Raw genomic sequence first — 27,675 nt, forward strand, 5'->3', positions numbered from 1 at the left:
TTTAGTGAATATTAAGCTTTCCGTGCGATTAGAGCTTTTTATGAAAATTAAGCTCTCCGTGTGATTAGAGCTTCTTGTGAAAATTAAGTTCTCTGTGTGATTAGAGCTTCTTGTGAAAATTAAGCTTTCCGTGTGATTAGAGCTTTTTATGAAATTAAGCTCTCCATGCGATTAGAGCTTTTTTGTGAAAATTAAGCTCTCCGTGCGATTAAAGCTTTTTGAGAAAATTAAGCTCTCCGTGCGATGAGAGTTTTTGTGAAAATTAAGCTCTCCGTGCGATTAGAGCTTTTTTGTGAAAATTTAGCTTTCCGTGCGATTAGAGCCTTTAATGAAAATTAAGCTCTCCATGCGATTTTATGCGGTTATCAATTCGGCCGGTATATTTTTTTTTATGTATGTACACCGTACACCGTATGTTTTTTCGGATAGGCCCAGTAGTTTTTATTTTATGAGCATTTTTGTCTGTACTCGATGACTAAGTTGATTTGTAGCAAGTAACTTTGATTCACTTCCCGGTAACCGATTGAGCTGAAATTTTGTATACGTATGTAAATTTGATAGCGATGAAACATTATCATGACATGAAGCTGATTTGATGATGGAATCGGAAGGTGGCCATAGGAACTCAGTAATATATTGACTCAACTTTATCGAGTTTGGGCTCGTTTGATTCGTGTTGAAAAATACACTAAAAAGTATTAAATTAAAATAACTGCGTTAAAAACAACCATCTTCAAAAACGGAAAAGTAAGAAAATATAAAAAAGATTTGATATTATTAACTACTACATAATATTATTATTGTACATATTTCGCAATAAAAAGTGGCCTATGTCCTTTCTCGGGTATCAAAATATCTCTATACCAAATTTCATGCAAATTGGTTCAGTAGTTAAGGCGTGATTGAGTAACAGACAGACAGACAGAGTTACTTTCGCATTTATAATATTAGTATGGATGATAAAGTCTAGCTAAAGTGTGAATTAAACATTATGAAATAAACCATGTTTAAGAAATAGAGGAGATAAACAGAAAGACGGAAGGCAGGCCTTAAAGGATTAAAAGTTTATGTATTGAATAATAGCGAAAATTTTGTAAGCTACTTGTCTTAATTTAGTTAAGATTTTATACGATTATTGCACGACTCATGATGCGAAGCATAAGAGAGTGCTTTACGATCGAAAAATTTTTTTCGCCTCATTTTTGCAGCTATTCTTATTATTATAGCCTTGTTAGTTCACGGAATCAAGATATTTTGCATACTATTGTCGAGATAATTTAATGGAGATTAATCCCATACTTTTTAAAAATTGATTTACTTCAATAGAATTGGAAAAAAACACCGAAATAGGTCAAAAAATTTTCCTGTCCGTCATGTGTGAAACCTGAAAACACTATAACTTGTGAAAAAATCCATCATTTGAGTTAATTTTTTTTTTTAAATATTCTAATCGACGATTGTAGGTCACTGAATGCGAATGATTAATTAATTCAGTGTCGTTTAATTGCAATTAATAAAAAACGAAAACTACAAGACCTATTTACATTCATAGAAAATTAACATATGGATAGTGATATATCTATAGATATTATGTTCATTTATTCCACCAGGGGCGCTTGTGCAGTACCTTCTTTCTACTACAGCTGTTTTATCGGCAATTAATTTTGAACGACTTAACTAAGTTTTTTTTTTTTATATTTCATAATTAAATGAGCATTATGAGTCGTGCACTTTTGGATTTTCCAAACTTTCTTTTAATATTTTTTTTTAGAATATCAAGACAGAAGCAGATGCTCAACGTCTTCGCAAGTCGTTGGCAGACAAAATAGCTCGACTTAATGCAGCTATTGCATCATTATCTACAGCTGTGTCTGGTATGAATGTAGTTTTGTTTAACATAATATTCATAGTGCTAATAAACAGTCATTCAATAAATGCTTGACCATTTACATTGTTTACTTCACGTAGAAGAGAATTTCGATACGAAACTTAAAAGTTTAACTTTCGAAAAATCAGATGTTGATTATTTATTTATTTTCAATCTATATTTGTGACTAAACCTAGACACATATAATTGTTTTACAATTACAGTATTCTTTGCTGTTATTAGCTTCACACAATGTAACATGTTTTAATGGACATTTTTATTCCAATTTTCAGAAAATCCAGATTATAAAACAACTGAAGCCGCTATTAGTGCACTAACTCAACTCACTCCAGAAATAATGAGAGGTAAACTTTATCAATTTACTCTATATGTACTTATTTTATGTATTGGTTGTCGTATTATTGTAAAAATTTCATAAAAACGATTACCTAAAGTGTGACCTGATGCTCCTGTGAGATGTAAGGCCATTGTTCAACATTGGCTCACACAACATTAGTTACTGGTAGCAGTAAAACAAGTTTGACCATAACTTTTAAAATTTTTTCAGATGCAAGAATGTTGGAAAGTCACTTGGGTGACGGAACTCAACATGAAATGTTGCAAAATCTTAAAGATATGCTGGAAGCTACCAAAAATATTTGCGCTAGTGCAGAAAATAACGATAGCCAGGTATGTTGTGGTAGCCAGGTGTGGTAAATAACGATAGCAGCCAGTTATTACAGGATCAAAAAACCTTACCTATTTAGGTGATTTAATCTTTTTTACAAAATAATTTTAATTAAAAAAAAATATTCCACCTAGGAACTCAATGAGGCTACAATGGAATTTGCCAAGTCATCTGGTAAACTGTATTATGTCTTCAACCCTCGTCGTGATACAAGAAAAGAAAATGAGGTAATTCAATACCTTTCAATATTACAGGTTTCAAAATTATTTTAAAATTCAATGACTTGACGGCATAACTTTGCATAATGCACTTAATTTCTATATACTCTGTTATTTTGATTACTTTAAAGAGTACATACAGTCGAAAATTCGAAACTCGAAAATATCATTATAATTATAATTAATAATTATCATTATAATTCAAATTACGGTTATCAGGTCTTAGATCTAGCCAAGGACGTTGGTGAGAAAGCATCATTCCTGTTGATGGATGTGAATGATCTGAACGGTACCATTGCTGGTGACCCTCGGAGTGATGAACTGGATGCTGCTGGTGTTAAATGCTCCGATGCTGCAAGCGCATTGGTTGCTTCTGCTGAGGTTTGTGTAAAGTGTTCTATAGCGCCGGAACATAGAATTATTTCGATTCCTTATTATTTACATTTTCAAAATTTATTGATGTTTTGAATATTCAGTGGTAACGATTCATAAAATTGACAATATATTGGTAACTTATCGATATTATCAAGACTAATTGTTTGGGAAAATACGTATCATATTTTTAATTGACAAACCTAACACCTTTTCTGACATAACATTTTAATAACCCTATCGTAATTAGTTCTATACAATTTACCTAAAAATATCCTAATATCTTCTTATAGTTAATAGCGCCAACCATACGCGACTCACGCTGCCAAAAGGCGCTTACAGCAGCAAGTCAAAATCTCGCATCGTCAGCTCATCAATTGGCACGCCACTACAAACCAATAGTAGACGAACCGGGGCGCCACGATTATAGAAATAAACTAAATGATAAATTTATGGATCTTCTCAAGTCTTTGGAAAAGTTGGAAGAAGCTTATCGCAACTTACATGGTGAGAAATTTTTATGTAACCAATTAGATAACCAAAATATCCATACATAATGCAAATTAATTCAAATATTGGAACAAATATTCTAAGATCTTACAGCAATGATGCAGTTTCAATGTTATTTTATTTTCAGATGACAATGATGCAATAAATGCTAATGAAGCCGACATGACAAAAACACAAAAACAAAAGCTTACTGCATCTCTATCGGGTGCTAAAAAAGCATTGCAGGATGCTGAAAAACAACTACAGGATGTCAATCGTGATAATTTTGTTAAAGATGTACGTATAATTCGTTTTAAGTTTGATACAGTAGAATTTGAAGAAAAAAATAAAGATTTTGTTATGAAATTTTTAGGCAAGCATAAATTATTAGAAATAAAGAAGGATAACAGAATAAAAATAATATAAATATTTTCTTTCAGAATACAAACACAGAAGCCGATGTTCAACGACTTCGAAATTCACTTTCACAGAAAATAGCACAACTTAATGCTGCAATTGCTTCCTTGTCTCGTGCTGTATCTGGTAAAATGATTTAATATAATTTTTTTTACAATTGCTATTAAATATGAAAATTCAAGCATACAATCCAAAATTAGTCACGACAATCCGTGTCTAATAATCGTTTTTAATTTTCAGGACACCCAGACTATCAAACAACGGAATCAGCTATTAGTACATTATCTCAAATAACCCCGGAGATAATTCGAGGTACTGATAAAAACGAAAAGTTATTTTCTAAATTTTATACCGGATTTTATATTGCGCAATTTATACTTCTAGTACAATACTTAATAAATTCTCTTGAATGTTTACCTTCAAACGAACGAACGGACGAATCTACTCAGTATCGCTATAAAAACTAAATTATCAAAATATACAAAGTTCTGATAACATTACAGATGCAAGAATTTTGGAATCCTATATGAGCGATGGAACGCAGCAAGAAATGCTGGAAAACCTTAAAGCTATGGTAGAAGCCACCAAAAATATTTTTTCAAGTGCAGAAAACAATAACAACAAGGTAAAACAAAATAAAGATTAAAATTTTACAACAGATAAATAATCAAACTTCCAAATTTCGCCGCTTTCACCTATAAAGTATTACGTACTTATATTAGGTTACATTTGGGTTACATTTAATATTAGGTTGTTTATTAATATTTAACAAAAATACAGTCTGAAAATCAAGTCCACTAAGTAAATTGTTTTTAATGTTTTTATTCAGGATCTAAATGAAGCTACTATGGAATTTGCAAAATCGTCTGGGAAACTATATTATGTGTTCAATCCTCGTGCCAATCCAAGAAAACAAAATGAGGTAATTATTATTGTCGATCAATATGTAGATGATCGCACAGTACTAGTGACTTTGTTATTTTTAATAAATTACATCAAGTACAAGTACATATTATTACAAGTACATAACAGCAAAGAATTAAAATACACAAACACCATTGCAAAGTTATACTACATAATAATAGGCAAAACAGAATATTTAAACGCGAAAAATAATCGAAAATAAATGATAATCGTACAATAAAAACACAATCGCTATTAAAGACTATACAATTTTCTCAACAGATAACAAAATTGGCCAAGGATGTAGGAGACAAGACAACAGTTCTTCTGCAGGAAGCTAATCAACTTAGCAAAGTAGTGCCTAATGATGAACAGGCTAAGAGAATAGACGATGCAGGTGTGAAATGCGCTGATGCTGCAAAAGAACTAATTGCCAGCGCAGAGGTAACTTGTTTAAATAAAATGATTGTATATCAATTATAACTTTCTGTGAAAAATATTCAGCATTTTGACTCTATCAACTTAAATAAAATTGAACATGTCCTATATAACTATATATTGGAATTCATGAAAGATCAATACCTATTTATTTTTGTTACATAAATTCTACAATAATTCGAGTTTTGACTGCATTCATGTTTTCACTCTATAAATTCCTTTTATACTTCTTTTACTTCAATTTAAGTGACAGAATGTTAATCTTTAGTATTAAGGCTACCAGTAAAGGATAAACTATTCAGGCTGAACTTTTATGTTGCAAATTATTTTAATTATCAGATAACCGCACCTACAATCCATGAAGCACGTTGTCAAGATACTCTAACAACAGCATGTGAAAAGGTAGCATCGTCGGTACAAGATCTGGCCATTGCTTACAAGCCTGTAGTGGACCATCCCAGTCGCCAACAATCTGGGAAGAGATTGGTTGTTAAGAGCATGGACCTCATTCAGGCTTTGGATAAGTTGAAGGATGCTTACTCTCATGGTAAATTTTATTCCAACATAATATGTAGTAGGTTGCTATTATCACGTTTTCAATTGAAACATTTAGTAGTAAATGGTAAAACTATGTTATGACGATTCAATAGTGCTTCTAGAAGAAGTATAATTGAATAAGTTAAAGTTTGAGGTTATCTTTCTATTTTGTTCTATACAGATAAATTTGAAGACGACAGTCCCGATGAGAAACATGAACAAAAACTACAATTCAAAGACAATTTGTCCTCCGCTAAAAGAGCTTTATTGGAAGCTGAACAACAGTTGCAAAGTAACGCCAACTTTGGAGATGAAACTAGAAACAAAGTATGTTCTTCAACTATATTTAGTATTGCTCACCATCACGTTATAAAGTATTTAAACTCTAGCCTATTTCATAATTGTAAAATGCATCTATTCTAATGATTATTTTGATGTTTTCTTTTTCCAGATCAAGAACGATGGTGACACAGAGAATTTACGGCAATCGTTATCCCAAAAACTGGCGCAATTAAATGCGGCTATCGCATCATTGCTTCGTGCTACTACTGGTATTGTAGCAATTTAATTACATTATTCACAAGCACACAAGCAATTACATTATTTAAAGCCAATTGCATACTAATCTTTGGATAGTCTTAATTTTAATACGATAAATTAATAAATTTAATCTTTATTTTATAACATAAATTCTTTTTTTTTATGTATTAATTGCTATTTTAGATGACATCGATTACGACTCAGCCAATGCTGCTATAAACACCATTACCCAACTTACTCCAGTCCTAGTAAAAGGTAAATTTATCATGCTAAATTGTAATTTAACAGTAATTTTAGTATTAGTATTTTACACGTTTGCAGCGTATGCAAAACAATAAGTTCTATTGAGCATTGTACGTTGGGACACCCTGCATATCTCATAAATAATACATTTTTAGATGCAAAATACCTTGAATCACATCTGGATGATAAGGACCAAGATAAAATATCTGAAAATATTAGAGGCATGCTAGAAGCGAGCAAAGAACTAATTGCATGTGCAGAAGATGATAAATTTAAGGTAAATATCATACAAGTTACATTTTTCATATAAATTTAAACAATTTTAGTAGTTACAATTTTAAACTAAATGAAAAATGTTTTGTTTAGCAACTCAACGAAGTAGCCTTTGATTTCGCCAATTCATCAGGAAAGCTGTATTATGTCATAAATCCTCGAGCAAATCCAAGGCGGGAAAATCAGGTACGCATTACTGCTTTACTTTAAAACTACGAGAAACCATAGTAGACTCATTAGTACTTTCTCTCGCAATATGGGGAGATTTTTTTAAGTAATTACGTAACTAGAAATATTACGATGAAATAGCGTCCACTAATGTGTTCGTGTGGTTAAAGAATGTTAGATTTAAAAACAGAAGCAATAATTTATATTCATTATGTTACATCAATATCTATGTTACTCTTACAGATATTGGATCTATCTAGAGGTGCTTGTGAAGATGCGTCCAGATTACTGATAAAGGTTTACGATCTCGCGAAAAATGTCGGTGGAGAAGACGGTTCTAAACTTGATGACGCTGGCACTAAAATTGTGGATTCTGCTCAAACGTTCCTGACTGCAGCTCAAGTTAGTAACATTTGTTCCAGTAACAATAAAGGCTTTATAGAAAATAATGTCCTTAAATAAGGGTTATTTTTCATGTTAACAGATTTTAGACCATATCGAAAAAAATAAAACAATTTACTTAATATTGAACATGAATTTTGTTTTAAACAGATGACCGGACCCACCATGTATGATCCCGAATGTCAGTCAGCGATGATATCTTTTACGGATAAATTTTCCGACCTTGTGAAGGATTTGGAGAATCTATGGACTCCATTGGTCGAGGATAAACCAGAATTCCAAGATAAATTGCAAAGGGACAAAGATGTACTGCAAGCTTCGTTGGAAAGGCTGAAAGCTGCTTGTCTAGACAATAGCAGTAAGTTATTGAAGTGAAACTTATTGAAGCGCGTTGAGAGTAAAATTTCAAGATCGCGTCATGGCGAAACCGATACGTCATGGAGTAAGGCGACGATTTTGGTATCTTTGAATCTCGCCAAAATATAAGTTGCACTTCTGACACGTGTGCTCGGCACACACGCTCTTTTTTTACTTTAATTATTAAGATCATGTAGTTTTATTTAAAAAGGACCAGATATTACATAAATTTCAAAATGTAAAAATCCTAATGTATCTTTTTAAATTGTTTTATTAAATAACCAAAATATTATTCCAGTGAACGAAGTAAACGCAGAGAGAGAACAACTTCTGTCAACAGTTTCAGAAGCAAAGGATAAAATTAAAGAAGCTCAATTGCTCTGCACCAGAGAAAGATTAAGGGAATTACCAGCACCAGACGTACAGAGTTCATTCGCCATGACCGCCGTATGTACTGTTTTATTACTCTTCTTTTTTATTCTGTTTTCTTCTTCGTGTATTTATCAACCATTTTCTGAACGTCATAAAGACTAGTATCGATTAACAATACTTCTAGCGTACTGTTGATATAATATTATATAGTATGTAGTAAACATAAAACTGTCGCCACGTAGCTTCAAATACAAAATAATGATTTTGTTTATACTTTTATTTCAGGACCAAGGATGCATTGAAAAGAAAAGCATATGGCCTACGAAAATGCGACTGTTCGATAAATTATCGCATATGAATGAGAGTACAGCTTTATTAGTGCAAGCTTTATCAGGTTAGTTTATTCAAAAGTTATAATTTAAATGAAATTATAATAAACGAGTTCATTATTTTTAATATTTTTATTTCAGATGATGACAATAAAGACTACAAAGCGACAGAAGACATTGTTAAGAACATTTCTCAACTTACACCCGATATTGTACAAGGTAAGGAAAATGAATATATAATGGATAAATGTGTATTTTTATCGAGGCTTTAATACTAATAATATTTGTAGTAAAAATACAAAGAAACCACGAGAAGATATTGTAAAATTTGTCGCTGTTAAATAGACCACGCCTAAAAAGCGAATAGAATAAGAATTAAACTTTAGATACATAAAATAGGATATTTATATTACAGACGCTCTGTGTATGCACGAATATGTCGATGATTCGACATTACAAAGTGTGATTGATGAAGCCAAATCATTGTGTGAAGCCAGCCATGATATATGTTGCAATGTAGAAGCTAAAGATATTGAGGTACGTTTTTTAAATTTAAAACAGTAAAAAGCAAATTAATATAATCTCCATGATAAATATGAACGATCGAAATAATAAGTAATGTTTTATTATTGAAAATTAATGGAAAACATATAACAATAACAGCAAAAGAGCAGACGATCCAGATCTAAAAAATTATAAATCGTGTTAAAAATTATAAAAAAACTTCAAATTTTCAGGGACTGAACAAAGCTGCATCGAAATACGCAAACTCTTCAGGAAAACTTTTCTACATCTTCAGTTCCAACAATGATGTGGACAATGAGAATCAGGTAAGTTTGATAGTCACGTATTGATTTCAAAGCAAAATTTTTGAAAAGGTACTGTGGTCGTCTAGATATTATAGGACGATCATTAAACACATAATTTCTATCACATTTTTTCACAAATTTTCAAAACGAATCGGCCATCAATGTATGTTTGTATGTATATGTTTATCACCCATTTGGTTTCCATGACACAAGCGAAAAGCTTAGTATGGGATCAGATCGTGCCGTGTGTGAACAATGTCCTGTTTTTTTTTTACTTTTTTATCAAAAATTCTGAACAAGATGATCATAAAACACTTCTATCAGGTATTAAATATGGCTCGGTCAGCGTGCGAGCGAGCGTCACTGATGCTGTCTCGCGTATCCCGCCTCGCGCAGGCCGCGCACCCAGCTCAAGCGCAGCAGCTCGACACAGCGGGAGTGAAGCTGGCTGATGCTGCGCAGGTGCTTCTCACCAATGCGCAGGTAAAGATTTATACATGATGTAATAGTTAAGTATGCACAGATTATAACTCCGTACCTGTTACAGATCAAAAAACTTTATTACTGATATCGAAGGTATCTAGTGAGTTAATTCAAGTAAATAATAACATTTAAAAATAAAATGAGATATTATCCAGACATTTTACATTAAATAATTATAATACTCATTCAATAGATTTGTACGTGGCGTGCAAATATTAAACAGAGATTTTTAAAAATGTTCATTTTGGAACAATCATCTACACAACTATAAATGGGAAAATTTACATTACCTGATTATATAACTTTCCAGATAACAGCTCCCAGTATTCAAGATGCGCGCTGCCAATCAGCACTAAACTCTTCAATCGATAGAGTGTCCCGTATTGCCAATGATCTAGGATCCATCTGGAAGCCATTAATACAGGAACCACATCAGCAGCTCGGAGAACAACTGGATAAAGACCTTCTACAGCTACAAACTGAACTGGAGAAGCTAAAGGATACCTGCCAATGTATTAGTGAGTATTAATTTTTATGTTATTACGACAGGTGGTTAAGGAATGACTTATTTGTAGTTGTTATATGTGGTTTAAGATTCGACGAAAATTTGATCCATATCGTCCCACTTCAATGAAGATGAAAACATCATCATCATATTTGCTTGTAAAGATGATGATGAAGTTTACCTATTATAATAATGTATTGATAACTTTTAGAGACGATTTCATTTAATTCCAGAATCAAGAACACCACGACAGTCTTGGGCTGTTGATGAATCGGTTGAAATGATCGATCCTAAAATACTGGAGGTAACTACTTATTTGAAAAAGTTTTACGAAATAGACGAGAAAGTAAAAATGTGTGCGTGTAATATAAGTGTACACACGTAAGAAGTGAAACTTCTTTACGACCTTATACCAACTTTACAGAAATACGTCGAATCACGCGTGGTAGGGATAAGAAAAAGATGGCGCGTAACGGAAAATGTCACGCGTAACGAAAAAATGTTACACTAAATTTTTTCCAACCCCCATAAAGAAGTTTCACTTCAAAAACTGATACACAAAATGTAATGATGGTTCTTTCATAATACATAAAAGAATCAAACATTAAACCAAAGCAACTTTAAAACATTCTATAATATCTTTAATAATTTTTATGTATAAATTCCCAAACTATTGTTATATTCATATAAATTTATGTTAACATAATGGTTAATCTTAACTTTGACCATTTATAAAAACACATGACAATTTTTAGTCACTCAACAAATCTTCTACGCAAAAGACTCCTGAGGCTGACAAACAACTAGTTGAAGATATTATAATTGAAGACACTCCATTACGAGAATTAGCATCAAAGATACTCAATTCTGTTACAGTAAGTAACTTTTCAATTATTGAAAAACTTATCACTGAAGAATCAAGCTGTACCTATACATTAAAATGGAGAAGATAATAATTAATATAACATCTAATTCCGTCGCAGCGGACATTTAACCTGGGAAATTTATGTATTTCGTGATTTGATATCAAAATCCTGCATATTTTTGATACGTATTTAAAACATTTATCAAATATAAAAACGAATTCTCAAAATAACCACTATCCACCAATAACTATGAATACATATGTATATTTTTAGCATGACATCGAACAAGGCATTCTTACACCAGAAGAAAGCAAAACGAAGATGGCTCTTAAAAACAAACTAGAAGCCGCAATAAGAGCTTTGGATCAAACAAATGCGCGGTGCAGGAAAGATCCCAATGTAAGATACGTGTATTAAACTATTATTTATATATTTAGTTTTAGCAGTGAAAAGGAGACAGTAATAATCTGTATTCTGTAACAGCAATAGCAGCAAACAATGACACCAAATATAAAAATATATTATTTTGATTTTTATTTAGTTTTGCTGTTAAAAATAAATCTGAAAATACTCGATCTAGAAAATAATAATTTAAAACGGCATAAGCTCGACATATCATAAGTTGTTTAAAATTAAAAATTATTGCAGGATTTGAAGAAACGAGAAGAATTAGAAAACGTTATTCTAAATCTGCAGCACGCGTGTCTTCAATCAAGACGTAATGGACAAGAGAGCAACATTGTAGATTTAATGGTAATTATTTTAAAAATTAGGCACTTTTCAATTAATGGTGTAAAACGCAATCTAATTGTTAAACTATTTAACCAAACGCTTGGAATAGAATATCGAAAAATACATGAAAAGAAATGAAAAGACCTGAAAATGCTTTGATAATTACGTATACTTTGATCTCTCAAATTTTCAAAATCTTTATATTTTTAACAAAATATTACTTACTTGTTATCTATAGGACTATGTAAAAGATGTTACTGAAGCTGCTGATGAAATAATGACGGCGACCATTTCGATAAATCCTGACCATGGCAAGAAGGCGCTCATTGTAAGTTGATGTGTTTTAATTTTTGTACTGAAATGATAATTTTTAATCTCATGCAAAATCTGCATGCACTACTTGTGATAGTAATAAAATTACATATTTGAATCAATGATAACTTTTCAATAGAAGAAGAAGCTAATCGACAGGAGAAACTAAGTAAGAAAGTAAGTAAGTAAAGTAAGTTCGAAAATAATTTATCGAACTCTATTATTTTACAGGACATAAGAGACGAATGTGAAAAAATAAAATACAATGCTGAAGAATTATCGAATCCTCAAGAATTACGTACAGACGACAGCGTCATCGACAACATGATGTTGATTGAAAAATTTGCAGCGGTATGAGTTGAACCTACGGATAATATTATGTTCATATTGTCATAAATGTTATTGTTTCTAGTCACACTTTGTGAAAAGTTTTTAAATGAAAAATGCACACTGTGTCTCGTGTGTCTCTATCTCTATCTCTATGTATAGTGTGTATGTTCCCGTTTCTTCCTACAGCCAGTCATGACACAGTGGTTTTTGCGTATATTTTACTAAATATTTATAGAATTGTAAAAATAATTAATCTCATAAACAACTGGAGCGAGTTACTAGCCACTTTTGCTATTTTAATTTTAAGGTAGGCTCTACCTTAGTTAACCAAATTCAGGTTTATATGACATTTTCTTTTAGGATTGTGATAATGGTGTGCGTGCTATAGAAGAAGCCATTAAAAATATTCACGATGACAATTCCAAGAAAATACTCAGTGATAAACATCGACAATTAACTAACACTTGCGATTTGTTAAGGTATGTCCAATAAAATTTCTAATTAAAGCAATTGATTTAATTTGAGCCTTCGTTCAACAATATGCTTAATTACGACATCAATTATTTTGAAATGTGACACAGCCACATACATTTTATAACTCTAGAACACTACATGATAAAATATATTTCCAGATTTGCAACAAAAAGCAGCATATCATCTGCTGCCGCTGCTAATTATGAAGAAAATCTTCAAAATTTACTCGAGACCGAAGAGAAAATTCGTGAATTTTTGGATGTTCAAAACGAATCAGACCAAGAAGATCAAACTGTAAGATTTTATTTGGAATTAACGATATAATAGTTTTAGTTTTTAGAACTGTAAATCCGTTAGCTAGTGATTATGTATTAGATAGTATTAAAGATAATAGAGACAATAAACATTTACAGGATAAAGAACTACAGGAAGCACGCAAAGAAGCAGTTAAAGCCGCACAAACAGCCCTCTTCAAAACAATAGTAGCTGGCAAAGACAGCAACTTGCCTCAAGTGCTAACACAATACGCTCTTAAATTGGAAGCTTCTACACCTAAAGATAGTAACAGTCGAAGGAGGTAAGTCAAATATTAAATAATAGAAAATAAAATTGGTCTGAAATTAAAAAAAATAGTGCTAAAACTTCTTTTAAATGCCGTCATGGACATTGGGCTCAACTTATTAACTGAAATATTGGTGTACAAAAATATAATAATGTTTTGAATAAGCAAGAGATACTAATGTTTATGCTATATTTTAGGCTTTCAGAACATCTTAACAGTTTGTCGAACTTACTAAAGAAGCTATCACACACGCGGTGCAGACAAATTGCGACGTGGCAAGAGGGTGATAACGATGATATCATCGATATTACTAAAGAAATCCAACAGGTTATGATCTAGATTTTAACAAAAGCTTTATAGTCTCTATTCTAATTGATCTGTATCTGATGTAATTATTTTATCTTTAAATGTTTTAGGAACTGAATTCGTTTGATCTTGGAGTTGAGAAAACAAAACCAGGAATTCAAACTGTTAATGAAATTGATTTGGACAATTTATTCCAAAATAAGAAAATATTTGTATCTGGTGACGAAAAGTAAGTTCAATATCTAACAAGGAAAAATATTTACACATTTGAAATTAAGATATTTAATTCTATATTTTGTAACTCTGTACTTTATAACAATTAATTAAAAATAACCGTTTCCAGGGAAATACAAGCCAAATTCGACCAACAGACACAAAAACTGAATACTCTAATAGGTGCTGTGGTTGAGTGTTCTCAGAAACCGGAAAATTTAGCCAGAAATGTGCATTGCGTCGCTACATCTGCTGCTGAAGTTGCTTCTATTGCTAAATCTATGAAAAATAAGGTAAACAAAGTGATAGGAGAAATTATTATATTATCATTAAATACTTTAGAGGCATCACTGGAAATCTTACTTAATTTTCACTTCTTGTGTTAAACATGAAAATTTAAATTTTATCAGATCAAGAGAAAATATCTATTAAAATTTGCAAGGAAAACAAATAAAACATACTTTAATTACAGGATATAATACAAGAAAGTAAAATAGAAGAAGGTATTAAAGAACTGAAAAGTTCAACTTATCACCTGTTGAAGACGTCAGAGTCGGTAAGTTTGGACGCACGAATTTTCTTCAAGACCTAGGTATTTTACTATTCTGTTTAGTTGAATTACACGAACGGTATAAATTTTATCCAGAACATTCAAATGGTTTCCCAGCTAGTGTACGTATGTACAAATGGTTTTTTAAATGAACATTTTTGACAGGCACAAAACCCAGCTGGCCGACGAAAACTGTTGGACGCCTGTCGAGCTCTCAGCGAAGCGCTTAATAAACTAGTAAGTTTTGCATCCTTAACGTAGAATTATTTACCTAAATACAACATTAAACTACAAAAAAAATTTTGCAGACAATGTCTAGTACGTAGACTTAATTCTTGTATACATCTTGAAATATTATTTGTTAAATTATTAAAATAATGTTAATCCTTCCCAGGCCCGTTCAGTCTCTCCCCTAGACAAAGCCCAGCGCGACTGTTCAGAGCTACAGAGGAACCTTCAGCTGCAGCAGAGCTTCGTCAGCACGGACCAGCCGGGGTACGCGTTCGGTTTTGCAGAGTGTGTAGATGCGTTGATCACTCAGCAAGATGTTATACGTAAGTGGTTTAGTACTTTAATCTCGATGGTGAGTCAAAAGGCTGTTAGAAAATTCTGACATTTCTTCTGTTTCAGTTGAACTAATAGCAATTCTTGTGGCTAGGTTGTTAAATGATTCAGATATTTCTTGTAATTCAGTTTCAATTGCAATTTTTCATGAACGTTTTATATATGGGTGTGTGTTTGTTAACATCACTGATAAGGCACTTTCACCATCAAATCTTCATGTATTTAGATTATAAATACTCTATGTTCTTCTCTTTTCTTTTGAATGTTATGTGATAGCATTTTGGGCTTTGTTGAAAACAATACAAAAAAGATAAGAGTTTTCCACCAATCCCGACCATAATTATTAATTACAGAAAAATTACAAAGTGAAGACCTAATGTCCCGTAATGACTGCATCACGACACTACGATACGTTTCCACTGCAGCATGCACCAGCGCTAGCCTTGCTGCAAATTCTGCTTATCTAGTAAGTGTGATGACTCAAAAGTGACAAATCCTATAGAAAATTTTATTTGTATAGCATTCAAATAAAAAAAAATCATCAAAAAGGATTGCAAAAATTCGATCATGAAGCGGGATTCGAACCCGTGTCTTTCTGCTTATCCAAACTAAAAAAAAATCTCTAAAAATTTCTCAAATCCTATGCAATAGAACACATCGTGACATCACAGAAATTCAACTAATCGTAATATTTCAGTTATTAACAAATTCAAAGTATCATACAAGGTGTTAAAAGATGTAAACCAAACAGCCGATTTTAACCGATTTTATGTATAACTAATAATAAATATTTAATTTAAGGTATCAATCTCTGAAGATGACAATGAAGTGGCAAAGAAAGGACTAGTGGATAAGGACAGACTTGCCAACTTAACAGAAAGTATTGAAGAAGTTGTATCCAAAATTATGTACACAAACGATATTGGACTGGTAAGTGACCCCATAATTTTGGCCTACAACATTTTTTGGTGTGATATTGCTTCTATAAAATACGTATTAGAAATAATTTTGATGTAAAGATAGGTAACTAATTGAAAGTGAATGAATTTAAATTGAAGATATTATTTAAAATAGAAAATATTAAGAAATTAAGGCAAGCTTATGATACCTATAAGTTTTTAACTAAGTAAGGATAAACATCCGTTTTTCACAATTTCAGGTGAAGAATTTAAATACAGCTCTAAGCACGAATGTTCAACAATATTTAGAAGTTGTTGAAGATTGTTGTAACAAAGTGAACAAAGAAGACAGTGACAAAATAAAGGAACTCTCGAAGGAAGTAAAGCCAGCAGTAACTGAACTTCAACAGGCCATACATTCAACTCCGTATAAGGTAAATTATTAATTATTCATTAAACTTTGAAAGTTGTAACTTCATTGATATTCATTCAGAAAATAAAATTATAACGGGATTAAAATAGCAAATCAAAACACAATTTATACCAGTAGGAATATCAATTTTCCTAACACAGAAAAAAATAGTATTTGATGTAATTCTATCTTTTCACTATTGAAGAAAATTTGGCGAAAACTTTACTGTACCGTAAAGAAAGGTGAATAAAAAAAAGAAATTTCATTTTATAATTTATTCTAGTAATAGTAAACTTATTCATTTCAGAGTAAAGATGTACTGGTAAGCAGTGCAAGAGTGTTAGAAAGAGTTCAAAGGATAAACTTCACGATCAACCGCCTGCCGCTACCGAAACAGGATGATTCGCCGAGCAAACGTCAAGATGTTAAAGAAATTGTTGATAATGCAAGGTAAATTACAGTTAATAACTTAATAAAAAAAAGTATAATCAAACTTGAATTTGATGTTTTTGGATTTATGGCATTCTAATCTTATATATAAAAATGAATCGCAAAATGTGTTGGTAAGCGCATAACTCGAGAACGGCTGAACCGATTTCGATAATTCTTTTTTTATTATATTCCTTGAAGGACGAGGATGGTTTTTATGTAGAGAAAACGTAAACATGTACCACGGGCGAAGCCGGGGCGGACCGCTAGTGCTTTATAAATATAAATTTATAAAGGGTAGAAAAAATTCGATCACGTAAAACTGAAACAATAGAATAAATTCGATCGCTCTGGCGGGTCACGGGTCACTGAGTTGGTCAAGCATCCGCCCCTTGCGATTAGCGTGAAAGGATGCGGGTTCGAGTTCCGCCTCGTGATCGAATTTTTTCTATTCTTTATAAGTTTACATATTCAAACTTATTAACTGCAGATACATAGATAGTAACTGTAGCTGTAGTAACTGTAACTGGAATCGCCCAGTGGTATAAACATGAATATCTATACAAATTGTTATAAGGCAACATGCAAGTATAGATGCGACTTGCGAAAATTTAACATTCTTTAAAATAGAAGTAATATTTCAAAAAAAACAACAGCTCTATTATAATAGATGCAATAAATCCACATGAGAAGATCTAAATTAAAATTGACATCTTATTTAACAAAACAACATGTTTGAATATATAACAATTTTTGCTTTATTAGAAATTTACTATCAAACACATCACATCTGGTGAAGCAAGTGACATCATCAGAGGAAGAGGTGATGACGTGGGTGATGTACGGCAGAGATAACGTGATCAAGGCGTACGAAGCTCTGTTGAATTGTGTCAGGTAGGCATTTAGGTTGCCAAGTTTATAATATAAATAACTTGTATTGCAACCTGTTTTATTGATATTATTTATTGCATAAAAACAATCTTATATTTGTTTTATTTTTCAGGGAAAAAGGAATAAAGTCGAAACTTGTGCAGTCAAAATCAACGAAAGAGGTATATAAAATTTAAAATACTATTTAAATATAATACAATATCAAACTATCCTTTTCGCTGATTTAAACAGTACTTTATACTTACAAGCAATTGTTCAAAATCGTATTTTTTATTCCAGGAACTTGATACGCCACCAAAGAGTAATCTTCAAATACAGTAAGTACAGTTACAGTTACAGTTGTATAGCTTTTCTTTAAGATTCAAAGATGTCTTAAATACTTGGAGATGTAAAAATTACCTTTATACAATACAATCTTTATCAAAATGCGTGTGCTGTGAACTTCTATCAATACATATAATAAAATTCTAGAAAAGTGGTGTCTGTACAATGAAAATATGTAAAAAAAATTTAGCAGGGGTTATTACTAAATCGATCCCAAACCCAAAACTGTCGTTAAAATTTTTTTTGTCTGTTTGTCTGTTTGTCCGTTTGTCTGTTTGTCTGTATGTTTGAACACGCTAATCTCAGAAACGGCTTATCCGATTTAAATGCGGTTTTCACTAATATATTTTGGTAATCTTCATTTAACATTTAGTGTTTATTTCATGTCAATCAGTTTATAAATAAAAAAGTTATGACCATTTAAGTATTCACGGCGAACATTTGCTAAGGCATTCTATGGTACACTATTATACAGTGTACGATAAAACGTAAGTTATCTGTTATACGCTACAGTTATTTCTGGTGGTGGGGGTGGAAGTGAGGGGGTAAGCTGAGGTAGTAGGGGGGGAGGGGCAAATTAAAATTATGCTTATTTTTAAGTAAATTTTATACATAAAATGTCCTTTAAATTATGTCGTATTACATATATTTTTAAGCCCCGACGCAAAAAGATGAGTGATAAGTGTTTGACCGCTATGTGTGTCTGTGTGTGTATATCTGTTTGTTCCACCGTAGCTCGCTATCAGGTAATCCGAATTAGATGCGGTTTTTTGTAAGGCAGCATATTTTCCGACACTGGTTCTTAGATAAAGTGTATCAAAATCGGTTCATCCATTTATTATACCTACCTATAGGGGTAAAAGTGGGAATGAAAAAAATTAAAGTTGTCGAATCTAAGTCATATATATTAAACTAGATTTCCGCCCGCGGCTTCGCCCGCGTTTTCAAAGGAAAACCCGCATAGTTCCCGTTCCCGTGGGATTTCCGGGATAAAACCTATCCTATGTGTTAATCCAAGTTACCCTCTATATGTGTGCTAAATTTCATTGTAATCGGTTCAGTAGTTTTTACGTGAAAGAGTAACAAACATCCATACATCCATACATCCATACATCCATAAATCCTTACAAACTTTCGCCTTTATAATAGTATTAAGATTAAGATGAAAGTGAACGTTTTATCAAAATCGGTTCATCCATTTATTTGATATAGGGGTAAAAGTAGGAATAAATAAATGAATTTTATCTGAGGAAAATTCGTATAAGTCAGGAAAATTTTTCTAAGTCCGGAAAATTTCCATACGCCAGGAAAAATTCTATACGTCGGGAAAATTTATACAGATGAGGAAAATTCGTATAAGTCAGGAAAATTTTTCTAAGTCCGGAAAATTTCCATACGCCAGGAAAATTTCTATACGTCAGGAAAATTTCTATACGTCAGGAAAATTTATATAAGCCAGGAAAATTTCTATACGTCAGGAAAAATTTCTATAAGGTGGAAAAGGATAGGTTAGGTTCGGTTAGGTTAGGTTAGGTTAGGTTAGGTTAGGTTAGGTTAGGTTAGGTTAGGTTAGGTTAGGTTAGGTTAGGAAAAATTTTCAAAGTCCGGAAAATTTCCATACGCCAGGAAAATTTCTATACGTCAGGAAAATTTACATAAGCCAGGAAAATTTCTATACGTCAGGAAAATTTTCTATAAGGTGGAAAAGGATAGGTTAGGTTAGGTTAGGTTAGGTTAGGTTAGGTTAGATTAGGTTAGGTTAGGTTAGGTTAGGTTAGGAAAATTTTTCTAAGTCCGGAAAATTTCCATACGCCAGGAATATTTCTATACGTCAGGAAAATTTATATAAGCCAGGAAAATTTCTATACGTCAGGAAAATTTATATAAGCCAGGAAAATTTCTATACGTCAGGAAAATTTTCTATAGGGTGGAAAAGGATAGGTTAGGTTAGGTTAGGTTAGGTTAGGAAAATTTTTCTAAGTCCGGAAAATTTCCATACGCCAGGAAAATTTCTATACGTCAGGAAAATTTATATAAGCCAGGAAAATTTCTATACGTCAGGAAAATTTCTATACGTCCGGAAAATTTATATAAGCCAGGAAAATTTCTATACGTCAGGAAAAATTTCTATAAGGTGGAAAAGGATAGGTTAGGTTAGGTTAGGTTAGGTTAGGAAAATTTTTCTTAGTCCGGAAAATTTTCATACGCCAGGAAAATTTCTATACGTCCGGAAAATTTATATAAGCCAGGAAAATTTCTATACGTCAGGAAAAATTTCTATAAGGTGGAAAAGGATAGGTTAGGTTAGGTTAGGTTAGGAAAATTTTTCTAAGTCCGGAAAATTTCCATACGCCAGGAAAATTTCTATACGTCAGGAAAATTTATATAAGCCAGGAAAATTTCTATACGTCAGGAAATATTTCTATAAGGTGGAAAAGGATAGGTTAGGTTAGGTTAGGTTAGGTTAGGTTAGGTTAGGAAATTTTTTCTAAGTCCGGAAAATTTACTATTTTTCGATAATATATTACCCATGTTTTATACCTAACCTAACCTTAACACACGCACACACACACACACACACACACACACAGAAACCTAACTATTAGTACATTGAGGTACCTATTTTTGTTGTTGAATAGCCGAATTTTTTTTCGAATTTTCTGAGAAAAGAGAAACGAAACAGCTAATATATATATAGTTGTAAAAATTTACTAACCTAACCTAAACACAAACCTTACTAATAAATCGTCACACAGAAACCAAACTATTAGTACATTGAGGTACCTGTTTTTGTTGTTGAACAGCCGAATTTTTTCGATTTTGAAAAATTTCGAATTTTCCGAGAAAAGAGAGACGAAACAGCTAATATTACGATTATAAATTTCGTGGCCAGAAATAATTTAGTTTTAAAAAGCTAACCTAACCTAACCTAACCTAACCTAACCTAACCTAACCTAACCTAACCTTACCTAACCTAACCTAACCTAACTTAACCTAACCTAACCTAACCTAAACACAAACCTAACTATTAAATCGTCACACATAAACCTAACTATTATTACATTGAGGTTCAAATTTATGTCTATCAAAAATTAACGCCCTCTTTTGTTGTTGTCGTCGTTGTGTTGATTCAGCTTCTTATAGCTTTTTGTGTATCAGTTTGTTTGTTTGTTTGAACGCGCTAATCTCGGGAACTACTGGTCCAATTTGAAAAATTCTTTCGGTGTTAGATAGCTCATTTATCGAGGAAGGCTATATCCATACTAATATTATAAATGCGAAAGTAACTCTGTCTGTCTGTCTGTTACTCAATCACGCCTTAACTACTGAACCAATTTGCATGAAATTTGGTATAGAGATATTTTGATACCCGAGAAAGGACATAGGATAGGTTTTATCCCGGAAATCCTACGGGAACGGGTTTTTCTTTGAAAACGCGGGCGAAGCCGCGGGCGGAAAGCTAGTATCTAATATGTTCCTCTTTCCAAAATCCATACCCAAACTATACTGTTGTATTTACGTTTGAAAGACGAAAACTTGACGAAATTTCGTAATAAATTGTAAAATTATTATTTTACATGCAACTTTCATCTACACCTGAAAGCTGAGCATTAAATTATTTATTTACAGGATCGAGCTAACGAATAAATGGCTGCAAAACCCAGGTTGCAAGCCGGATGTTAAAGCCGCTGCTATAAAGGCAGCACAGCATGTCATCGATATGGGAGACCAGGTAAATCTCAATTCATCTCTACTTGAACGTGACAGTATTATCAGAGAATATCACGTTACATACCTCGATAAAATATGCTTTTGAATCAAGCCAATCTACAAATAAGTTCTGTCTATATGTTAAAATCCTCGTTATTAACCGACTTCAAAAAAAAGGAGGAGGTTATCAATTCGGCCGGTATGTTTTTTTTTTTTTTTTTTTTTATGTATGTACACCGATTACTCCGTGGTTTCTGAACCGATTTACGTGATTCTTTTATTGTTCGATGCGGGATGGTGTCGAATTGGTTCCATAAAAATTTTATTCGGATAGGCCCAGTAGTTTTTATTTTATGAGCATTTTTGTCTGTATTTGTAAATGTTGCAAGTGCAAGTTTGAAGTCGGTTGTTTTTAACGCAGTTATTGACTTGTAATATTGAACTATTTGCTTCAAATGCAACTACGGAGTTTCTTGCCAGTTCTTCTCCGTAGAAACTGCTTTCCAATTCGCATTATGGCAATTCAAAAGTGCTTCTAGAAATATTCTAATTGATTGAATAAATGTTTGGGTTTAAATTTGAATGAATATTACTAATATTAAGTACGATATTCGTTTACAGATGTGTGAAGACTTAAAAGACGCTGAGAAAGAAGAAATGTTACACGTTGTTCATGAATCAAAACAACTCCTTAAGGATTGCTCGCAAACTTACAATAGCGAGAAGGCCAGGTAATACTTGAATATAATTTTTATTTATTTAATGCTATAAAGAAAAATAAAAATTTAATAAACACAGGATTTAAAAAAAAGGTAATGTTAAATAAATTTTAGCGACGTGCTTTATTTATCAATTAAATTTCTTTGCAGTCTTCTTCTAGAGAGACTTCGAGATCTTAAAAAGATGCTGGAACGCGGAGTTGTGACCAGAGTGGTGGAAGACTTTTTAGAAGACCAGCCTCTGGAAGATATGGAAGCTATACATACAGAGAAAGGTGAAATATATCTTAAACTAGCTACAGTTTCAACCGCGTGCCCCCGCACCTGTTGATCTTAGCGTGATAATATTATATAGCCTATAGCCTTCTTCAATGAATGGACTATCTAACACTAAAAGAATTTTTCAAATCGGACTAGTAGTTCCCGAGATTAGCGGGTTCAAACAAACAAACTCTTCAGCTTTATAATATTAGTATAGATTTTAAAGATTTTATGGTAAATGTGTATCATGTAGAAACGTCCTTATCCAACATTGTAAACGATCGCTTTAATTAAAAAATGTCAATCTCCACGATCTTTGCGCACGAAAATAACGACTGATTCATTGGTTTTCAAATTCATGTCCTTAATTGTATTATAATTTAATTTCAAATGTCCTCTCCAGATGCAAAGAAACGAGAATTCCTCCTAGACAAGAAGATAGCTGAACTCCTGGCACAACTGGGCAGGGTGAAGCGAACTGCCACCTTCGTGTCTGATACCAGCACTGCGCCAGTACGGCAAGAACTGCTGACTGTCAGTGATCAGGTATGATGCTGAACATATAATTTGTGTAAAGTGAAAAAGAAGAAACTTTCGTGATCAAATCCTAAATGATGTCTTATTACAAATGGTTTTCACTTTCAATGAATGAATAAATTTGAACTATTTCACAAAAGTTAAAAACTTAAATAAACGCAGGCTAACAACCTGTAAACTTCTGGACTAATTTGCCAACAATTTCCATTTTTAGGTAGAGCTTTTGGCTCCGTCTTTAGTGAAAGCAGTTCAAGAGACAGTAAGGAAACCTGATGATGAGGTAAGAATTGAAATTTCCTGTTACCTGCTAAGCAGTACTTACGACTTCAAATATACATCTATTATTTTGTTCATGTTAAAATTACGATTCTGCTCTATTAAGTGTCCATAACAAACTATTTTCGTAATCATTTATAGAAACATGTTTTGATATCGTATATTTTTCCCGTATCAATATCCCACGTTACTTTCATTCATTTTAACCACCATTACAGGAGGCGATAGACAACTACAAGAAGCTGATCCTGGAGTATGCAGACTCTTTGAGTCGTGTCCGCGACCTCTGTGACCGTGCTGTTGATCCCATGGACTTCGCGCAGGCTGCTGGTAAGGTTTAATATTATTATTTTCTATTGTGCAATAAATATGTATACACTAAATAATTTTATGCACTTGTCAGTGACTAACATCGTCATCTTAAGTAGGCTAAACAATGAATATGTTTTAATCCTATAGATTTTTTCACTTGTTCAATATTTTAATTGCTTCACAGCTAAAATTTCACACATCACCAAGATATAATAGGTACAATGACATTATGATAAATTGAACAGTTTAATTTTAAACTGCCGATGTGTTTTAGGTGAAACAATGGCACGTATCAAGGAAAGCTCTCAAAATGATCCACAGAAATCATTACATACTTCTAGGATCATTACCAAGTAAGTACGATTATTTTTACATATATGTATTTTAGTGTATATAAATATATTATTATGATCTGCAATTTAGCTATATCTATTTCAACTTCAAATTTTACTTATTACGAAAATTATCCAACTGAAAAAAGACCTTTCCAAAAATGGTTGTGTTATTTCTATTCTATTTTTATTACCCCATAGGTCACGAAATAGCCCAGAATGAATCCTATTTCTTGTTATATCGCATAATAGCTATATTAATGCCACTATCAAATTAAATCGAACTAAAAAACCTCACTTATCCAGTATCCTAAGACCTAATATAACTTATACGTTTCAGGCTTGGTAACCGTGTGGTAGAAGCTGGTATGTCCAGCCCCAATGTGCAAAAAGACCCAGAATTACAGAAAACATTAGCTGACATCAAGAAGAGTATATCAGCTGCAGCGAACGCACGCGCAGATTTGATTGCTGAGGTAAATTATAATAACTATATGAATGTAGTTAATTTTGCCAATAATTTCACTCATTTTTTGGTATTTAACTTTGTAGCTTTCTTTAATAACATCCCTTTAATTTTGTGTGTGAATTTAATGTTTTCCAAATTATTGCACTACTGGGTTGGCATATTTTAATTAAATTTATTTACCAGGTTTCCAGACTTTTTATTGCTCAATTGACTAGTAAATCTAAAAGTTTAATAGCCATATATATAATAGCCAATCCATGAATTCCTTATAAGATATGAAATAATACAATATATGAAACATTTCAGATAATACGAAAAACGGGAGAGATCGAATCAGCACTCGGTGGAGAGACCATTTTCCAGAAGGAAGCAGAGCCAGACCAGCCTATCTTTGTAAGAATCATCTAAAATCTTTAGTTACTGAAGTTATTATACACGTGTCTTGAAATTGAATGGAGGAAACGATTTCATTTATATTTTAGAATAGCTGTTACCACATCATATTTAATAAAGAAATTTTCTTTTTGTCATTTAGGATAATCATGTCAATATACTTTAAGAGGTAGTCGAGCTTATCCATTCAAAGTGCGTTCGAAATCTGTTTAACTTTTACCCCTAGATGTCTACAGGTCTATATTTATACAAATAGTTTATCTCTTCTCCATTTTTAATTCTGTATTATTTCAGTAACAAGCCCTTTTCTGTGTAACTAGTTCCATGTTTAGGTACTACTTGTGTTTCCAGGCTGCAGCCCACGGTCTCCACGCGGCGGTACGAGATTGGTCAGCGCGAGACAATGAAGTGGTCGCCGTGGCCAAGAGAGTGGCCGTGCTTATGGCGCAACTGTCTCATCATATGTATAATGGTAGGCGTTATTAGTGGGGTCGAAAGAACTTGGATATGGGGCATAATAACGAGAATCATACCTGGTATGAAACAAATAAAAAGGTTGCACTCCGGGAGTGCCGGCAGAAGTGAAAACTTGATTATTAACGTTGAGCATGTTTGATATTTTGGAATGGTCAGGTCACGTGTCCTGACGCGAGTTTAAGATTTTATACCTATTACAGAAAAAGTGCTCAACGCCGCTAAAGAAGTTTTCACTTCAACAATCTATAGCTATTTTGTCCTATGAAACACCCTAAGAAAAGTATTGAAAACTATCTATTAAAATGAAAGACGAAGTTCATTGCAACGTCTGTTTATCTGTTTGTGATACACTCAAAATCTGCCGCAACGATTTTCATTCTGTATTCACCAATGTGAAGTTTCTACTTTCTCTAGGAAGATGGAAAGTGTTATTATCACATATAATTGTAATCTAAAGTATTTTATTAATTAATAGATCGCAAACGAGAGCTGATAGCAACATCAAAGGCGATAGTAGCCAAGTCCCTTGAAGTGACGCAGCTTGCGAGGAAGCTGGCCCTGCAGTGTACAGACATCAGGATACGTAATGTATGTATTTATGTATTTGAAGCAAAGTTTAATGTGCTTTTTCTTTTGAAATGGTTATTTACTTAAAATAACTTAAAATAGATTCTTTAGATAAAAATGTAAAGTGCCGCATTAAATGTGAATTTGCTGATGAAAGGCGATACCTATGTGTAGGTATGCCACTAAATAAATCTTTAATATAACTTACCCTTAATTTTAACAAATTGTTTTAAATGAACATTTCTTTATAATAGGTTATTATTACTTATAGTTTTAAAATAAGTATTTATCTGATATTCCACACGTACCTAATATTTAAAGAAATCGAATTTACCACCTTGCGCAATTCATAATTCAACCACTATTTAACTAGATACAACAAGAACATTCTAATTTATATTATTTTTTCCAGAATTTACTTCAATTATGTGAAAGAATAATAACAATAAGCGGTCAGTTGAAGATGCTGACCACAGTCAAAGGCTCTTCTTTGGGACATCAAGGTTTGTTTTTCCATTATGTACTATTTTATGATTTTATGAGGTACAGCTAGTCTAAATTCGACCATAATACAATTATTGAATAAAATTCATTTTAGTGTATCTTTGCATGGTAATGATGAATGTATGGATGTTTGCTACTCTTTCAAGTAAAAAATACTAGACAGATTTGGATGAAACTAGGAATATAGGTCAGAATAACACATGATCTATAGAAATAATAATGCATGCGGGTGAAATCGCGATGCACAGCTAGTATATCTCTAACGTTGCATTTACATCAAACGAGCGAATGCTCTCTAACCTCACTATATAAAATTGTTTTAGTGTAAACAGGCGTAGAGCATTCTTTCATTGTTCTTAGTGCGTTCGTAAAGATTCTATGCAATGTTCTAATACTGAACAACACTGAATACGAGTTTTCGTTTACATTTGAAAGAATACTCTTGCTCTAGCTCTAGCTCTATGTTCGTTTGGTGTAAATGCACCATAAAACCATAATAAAACGTTTTACATATTCCTTTACTATATTTTCTTAATTATATTTCCCAGGAAGCGAAGAAGATAAAGAAGCGATGAACATGCTCGTGGGGAATGCGCAGAACCTCATGATTAGTGTAAGTAATCAATTATAAACTTATTAATTCTTAGGTTTTATAAATAAACACACTGTTGAGGATTTTTTTTTTGCAATAAAGATTGTTTTGTTATTAATCATTTTAACCGGTGAAAGCTTTTACAAAAATTGTTTAACCAGTGAATCTGACACGAGATATTATTAATAGGTACGTATCATAATAATAAGAGTATAATCTTCTTCTTATATATAAAATTCTCGTGTCACAAT

At 32.4% G+C, this 27,675-nt stretch overlaps 1 protein-coding gene across 4 annotated transcripts in view; it reads left to right on the top strand.

Annotated features, from left to right (window-relative positions):
• LOC149477588 (uncharacterized) overlaps positions 1 to 27,675 on the top strand; it is a 70,081-nt gene that overhangs the window by 41,962 nt on the left and 444 nt on the right. For 2 of the 4 annotated variants that reach the window (XM_089710411.1, XM_089710410.1), the window contains exons 32-93: positions 1,772 to 1,874; positions 2,161 to 2,232; positions 2,436 to 2,557; positions 2,690 to 2,782; positions 2,993 to 3,154; positions 3,439 to 3,652; positions 3,783 to 3,931; positions 4,075 to 4,177; positions 4,292 to 4,363; positions 4,555 to 4,676; positions 4,881 to 4,973; positions 5,237 to 5,398; positions 5,732 to 5,939; positions 6,111 to 6,256; positions 6,381 to 6,480; positions 6,653 to 6,724; positions 6,868 to 6,989; positions 7,079 to 7,171; positions 7,397 to 7,555; positions 7,706 to 7,913; positions 8,211 to 8,359; positions 8,570 to 8,678; positions 8,755 to 8,832; positions 9,029 to 9,150; positions 9,351 to 9,443; positions 9,747 to 9,905; positions 10,216 to 10,423; positions 10,644 to 10,714; positions 11,166 to 11,285; positions 11,550 to 11,675; positions 11,925 to 12,029; positions 12,247 to 12,336; positions 12,552 to 12,671; positions 13,011 to 13,129; positions 13,283 to 13,418; positions 13,538 to 13,701; positions 13,884 to 14,013; positions 14,103 to 14,221; positions 14,336 to 14,498; positions 14,678 to 14,761; positions 14,921 to 14,992; positions 15,150 to 15,309; positions 15,673 to 15,785; positions 16,121 to 16,249; positions 16,479 to 16,652; positions 16,938 to 17,080; positions 17,825 to 17,953; positions 18,063 to 18,111; positions 18,230 to 18,267; positions 21,905 to 22,007; positions 22,607 to 22,716; positions 22,855 to 22,979; positions 23,369 to 23,511; positions 23,717 to 23,782; positions 23,997 to 24,108; positions 24,365 to 24,443; positions 24,763 to 24,898; positions 25,198 to 25,284; positions 25,636 to 25,756; positions 26,237 to 26,349; positions 26,741 to 26,831; positions 27,381 to 27,445. In XM_089710411.1, coding sequence (XP_089566537.1) covers positions 1,772 to 1,874; positions 2,161 to 2,232; positions 2,436 to 2,557; positions 2,690 to 2,782; positions 2,993 to 3,154; positions 3,439 to 3,652; positions 3,783 to 3,931; positions 4,075 to 4,177; positions 4,292 to 4,363; positions 4,555 to 4,676; positions 4,881 to 4,973; positions 5,237 to 5,398; positions 5,732 to 5,939; positions 6,111 to 6,256; positions 6,381 to 6,480; positions 6,653 to 6,724; positions 6,868 to 6,989; positions 7,079 to 7,171; positions 7,397 to 7,555; positions 7,706 to 7,913; positions 8,211 to 8,359; positions 8,570 to 8,678; positions 8,755 to 8,832; positions 9,029 to 9,150; positions 9,351 to 9,443; positions 9,747 to 9,905; positions 10,216 to 10,423; positions 10,644 to 10,714; positions 11,166 to 11,285; positions 11,550 to 11,675; positions 11,925 to 12,029; positions 12,247 to 12,336; positions 12,552 to 12,671; positions 13,011 to 13,129; positions 13,283 to 13,418; positions 13,538 to 13,701; positions 13,884 to 14,013; positions 14,103 to 14,221; positions 14,336 to 14,498; positions 14,678 to 14,761; positions 14,921 to 14,992; positions 15,150 to 15,309; positions 15,673 to 15,785; positions 16,121 to 16,249; positions 16,479 to 16,652; positions 16,938 to 17,080; positions 17,825 to 17,953; positions 18,063 to 18,111; positions 18,230 to 18,267; positions 21,905 to 22,007; positions 22,607 to 22,716; positions 22,855 to 22,979; positions 23,369 to 23,511; positions 23,717 to 23,782; positions 23,997 to 24,108; positions 24,365 to 24,443; positions 24,763 to 24,898; positions 25,198 to 25,284; positions 25,636 to 25,756; positions 26,237 to 26,349; positions 26,741 to 26,831; positions 27,381 to 27,445 — 7,398 coding nt within the window. The remainder of the gene's footprint in view (positions 1 to 1,771; positions 1,875 to 2,160; positions 2,233 to 2,435; positions 2,558 to 2,689; positions 2,783 to 2,992; positions 3,155 to 3,438; positions 3,653 to 3,782; positions 3,932 to 4,074; positions 4,178 to 4,291; positions 4,364 to 4,554; positions 4,677 to 4,880; positions 4,974 to 5,236; positions 5,399 to 5,731; positions 5,940 to 6,110; positions 6,257 to 6,380; positions 6,481 to 6,652; positions 6,725 to 6,867; positions 6,990 to 7,078; positions 7,172 to 7,396; positions 7,556 to 7,705; positions 7,914 to 8,210; positions 8,360 to 8,569; positions 8,679 to 8,754; positions 8,833 to 9,028; positions 9,151 to 9,350; positions 9,444 to 9,746; positions 9,906 to 10,215; positions 10,424 to 10,643; positions 10,715 to 11,165; positions 11,286 to 11,549; positions 11,676 to 11,924; positions 12,030 to 12,246; positions 12,337 to 12,551; positions 12,672 to 13,010; positions 13,130 to 13,282; positions 13,419 to 13,537; positions 13,702 to 13,883; positions 14,014 to 14,102; positions 14,222 to 14,335; positions 14,499 to 14,677; positions 14,762 to 14,920; positions 14,993 to 15,149; positions 15,310 to 15,672; positions 15,786 to 16,120; positions 16,250 to 16,478; positions 16,653 to 16,937; positions 17,081 to 17,824; positions 17,954 to 18,062; positions 18,112 to 18,229; positions 18,268 to 21,904; positions 22,008 to 22,606; positions 22,717 to 22,854; positions 22,980 to 23,368; positions 23,512 to 23,716; positions 23,783 to 23,996; positions 24,109 to 24,364; positions 24,444 to 24,762; positions 24,899 to 25,197; positions 25,285 to 25,635; positions 25,757 to 26,236; positions 26,350 to 26,740; positions 26,832 to 27,380; positions 27,446 to 27,675) is intronic. The other 2 variants (XM_089710412.1, XM_089710413.1) reach the window with 2 other exon arrangements.

This window comes from Colias philodice, chromosome 24 (assembly GCF_061535455.1).
Source record: "Colias philodice isolate Cphi_HAF_F1 chromosome 24, ilColPhil1 Martin Lab GWU primary, whole genome shotgun sequence".
Classification (NCBI taxonomy): domain Eukaryota; kingdom Metazoa; phylum Arthropoda; class Insecta; order Lepidoptera; family Pieridae; genus Colias; species Colias philodice.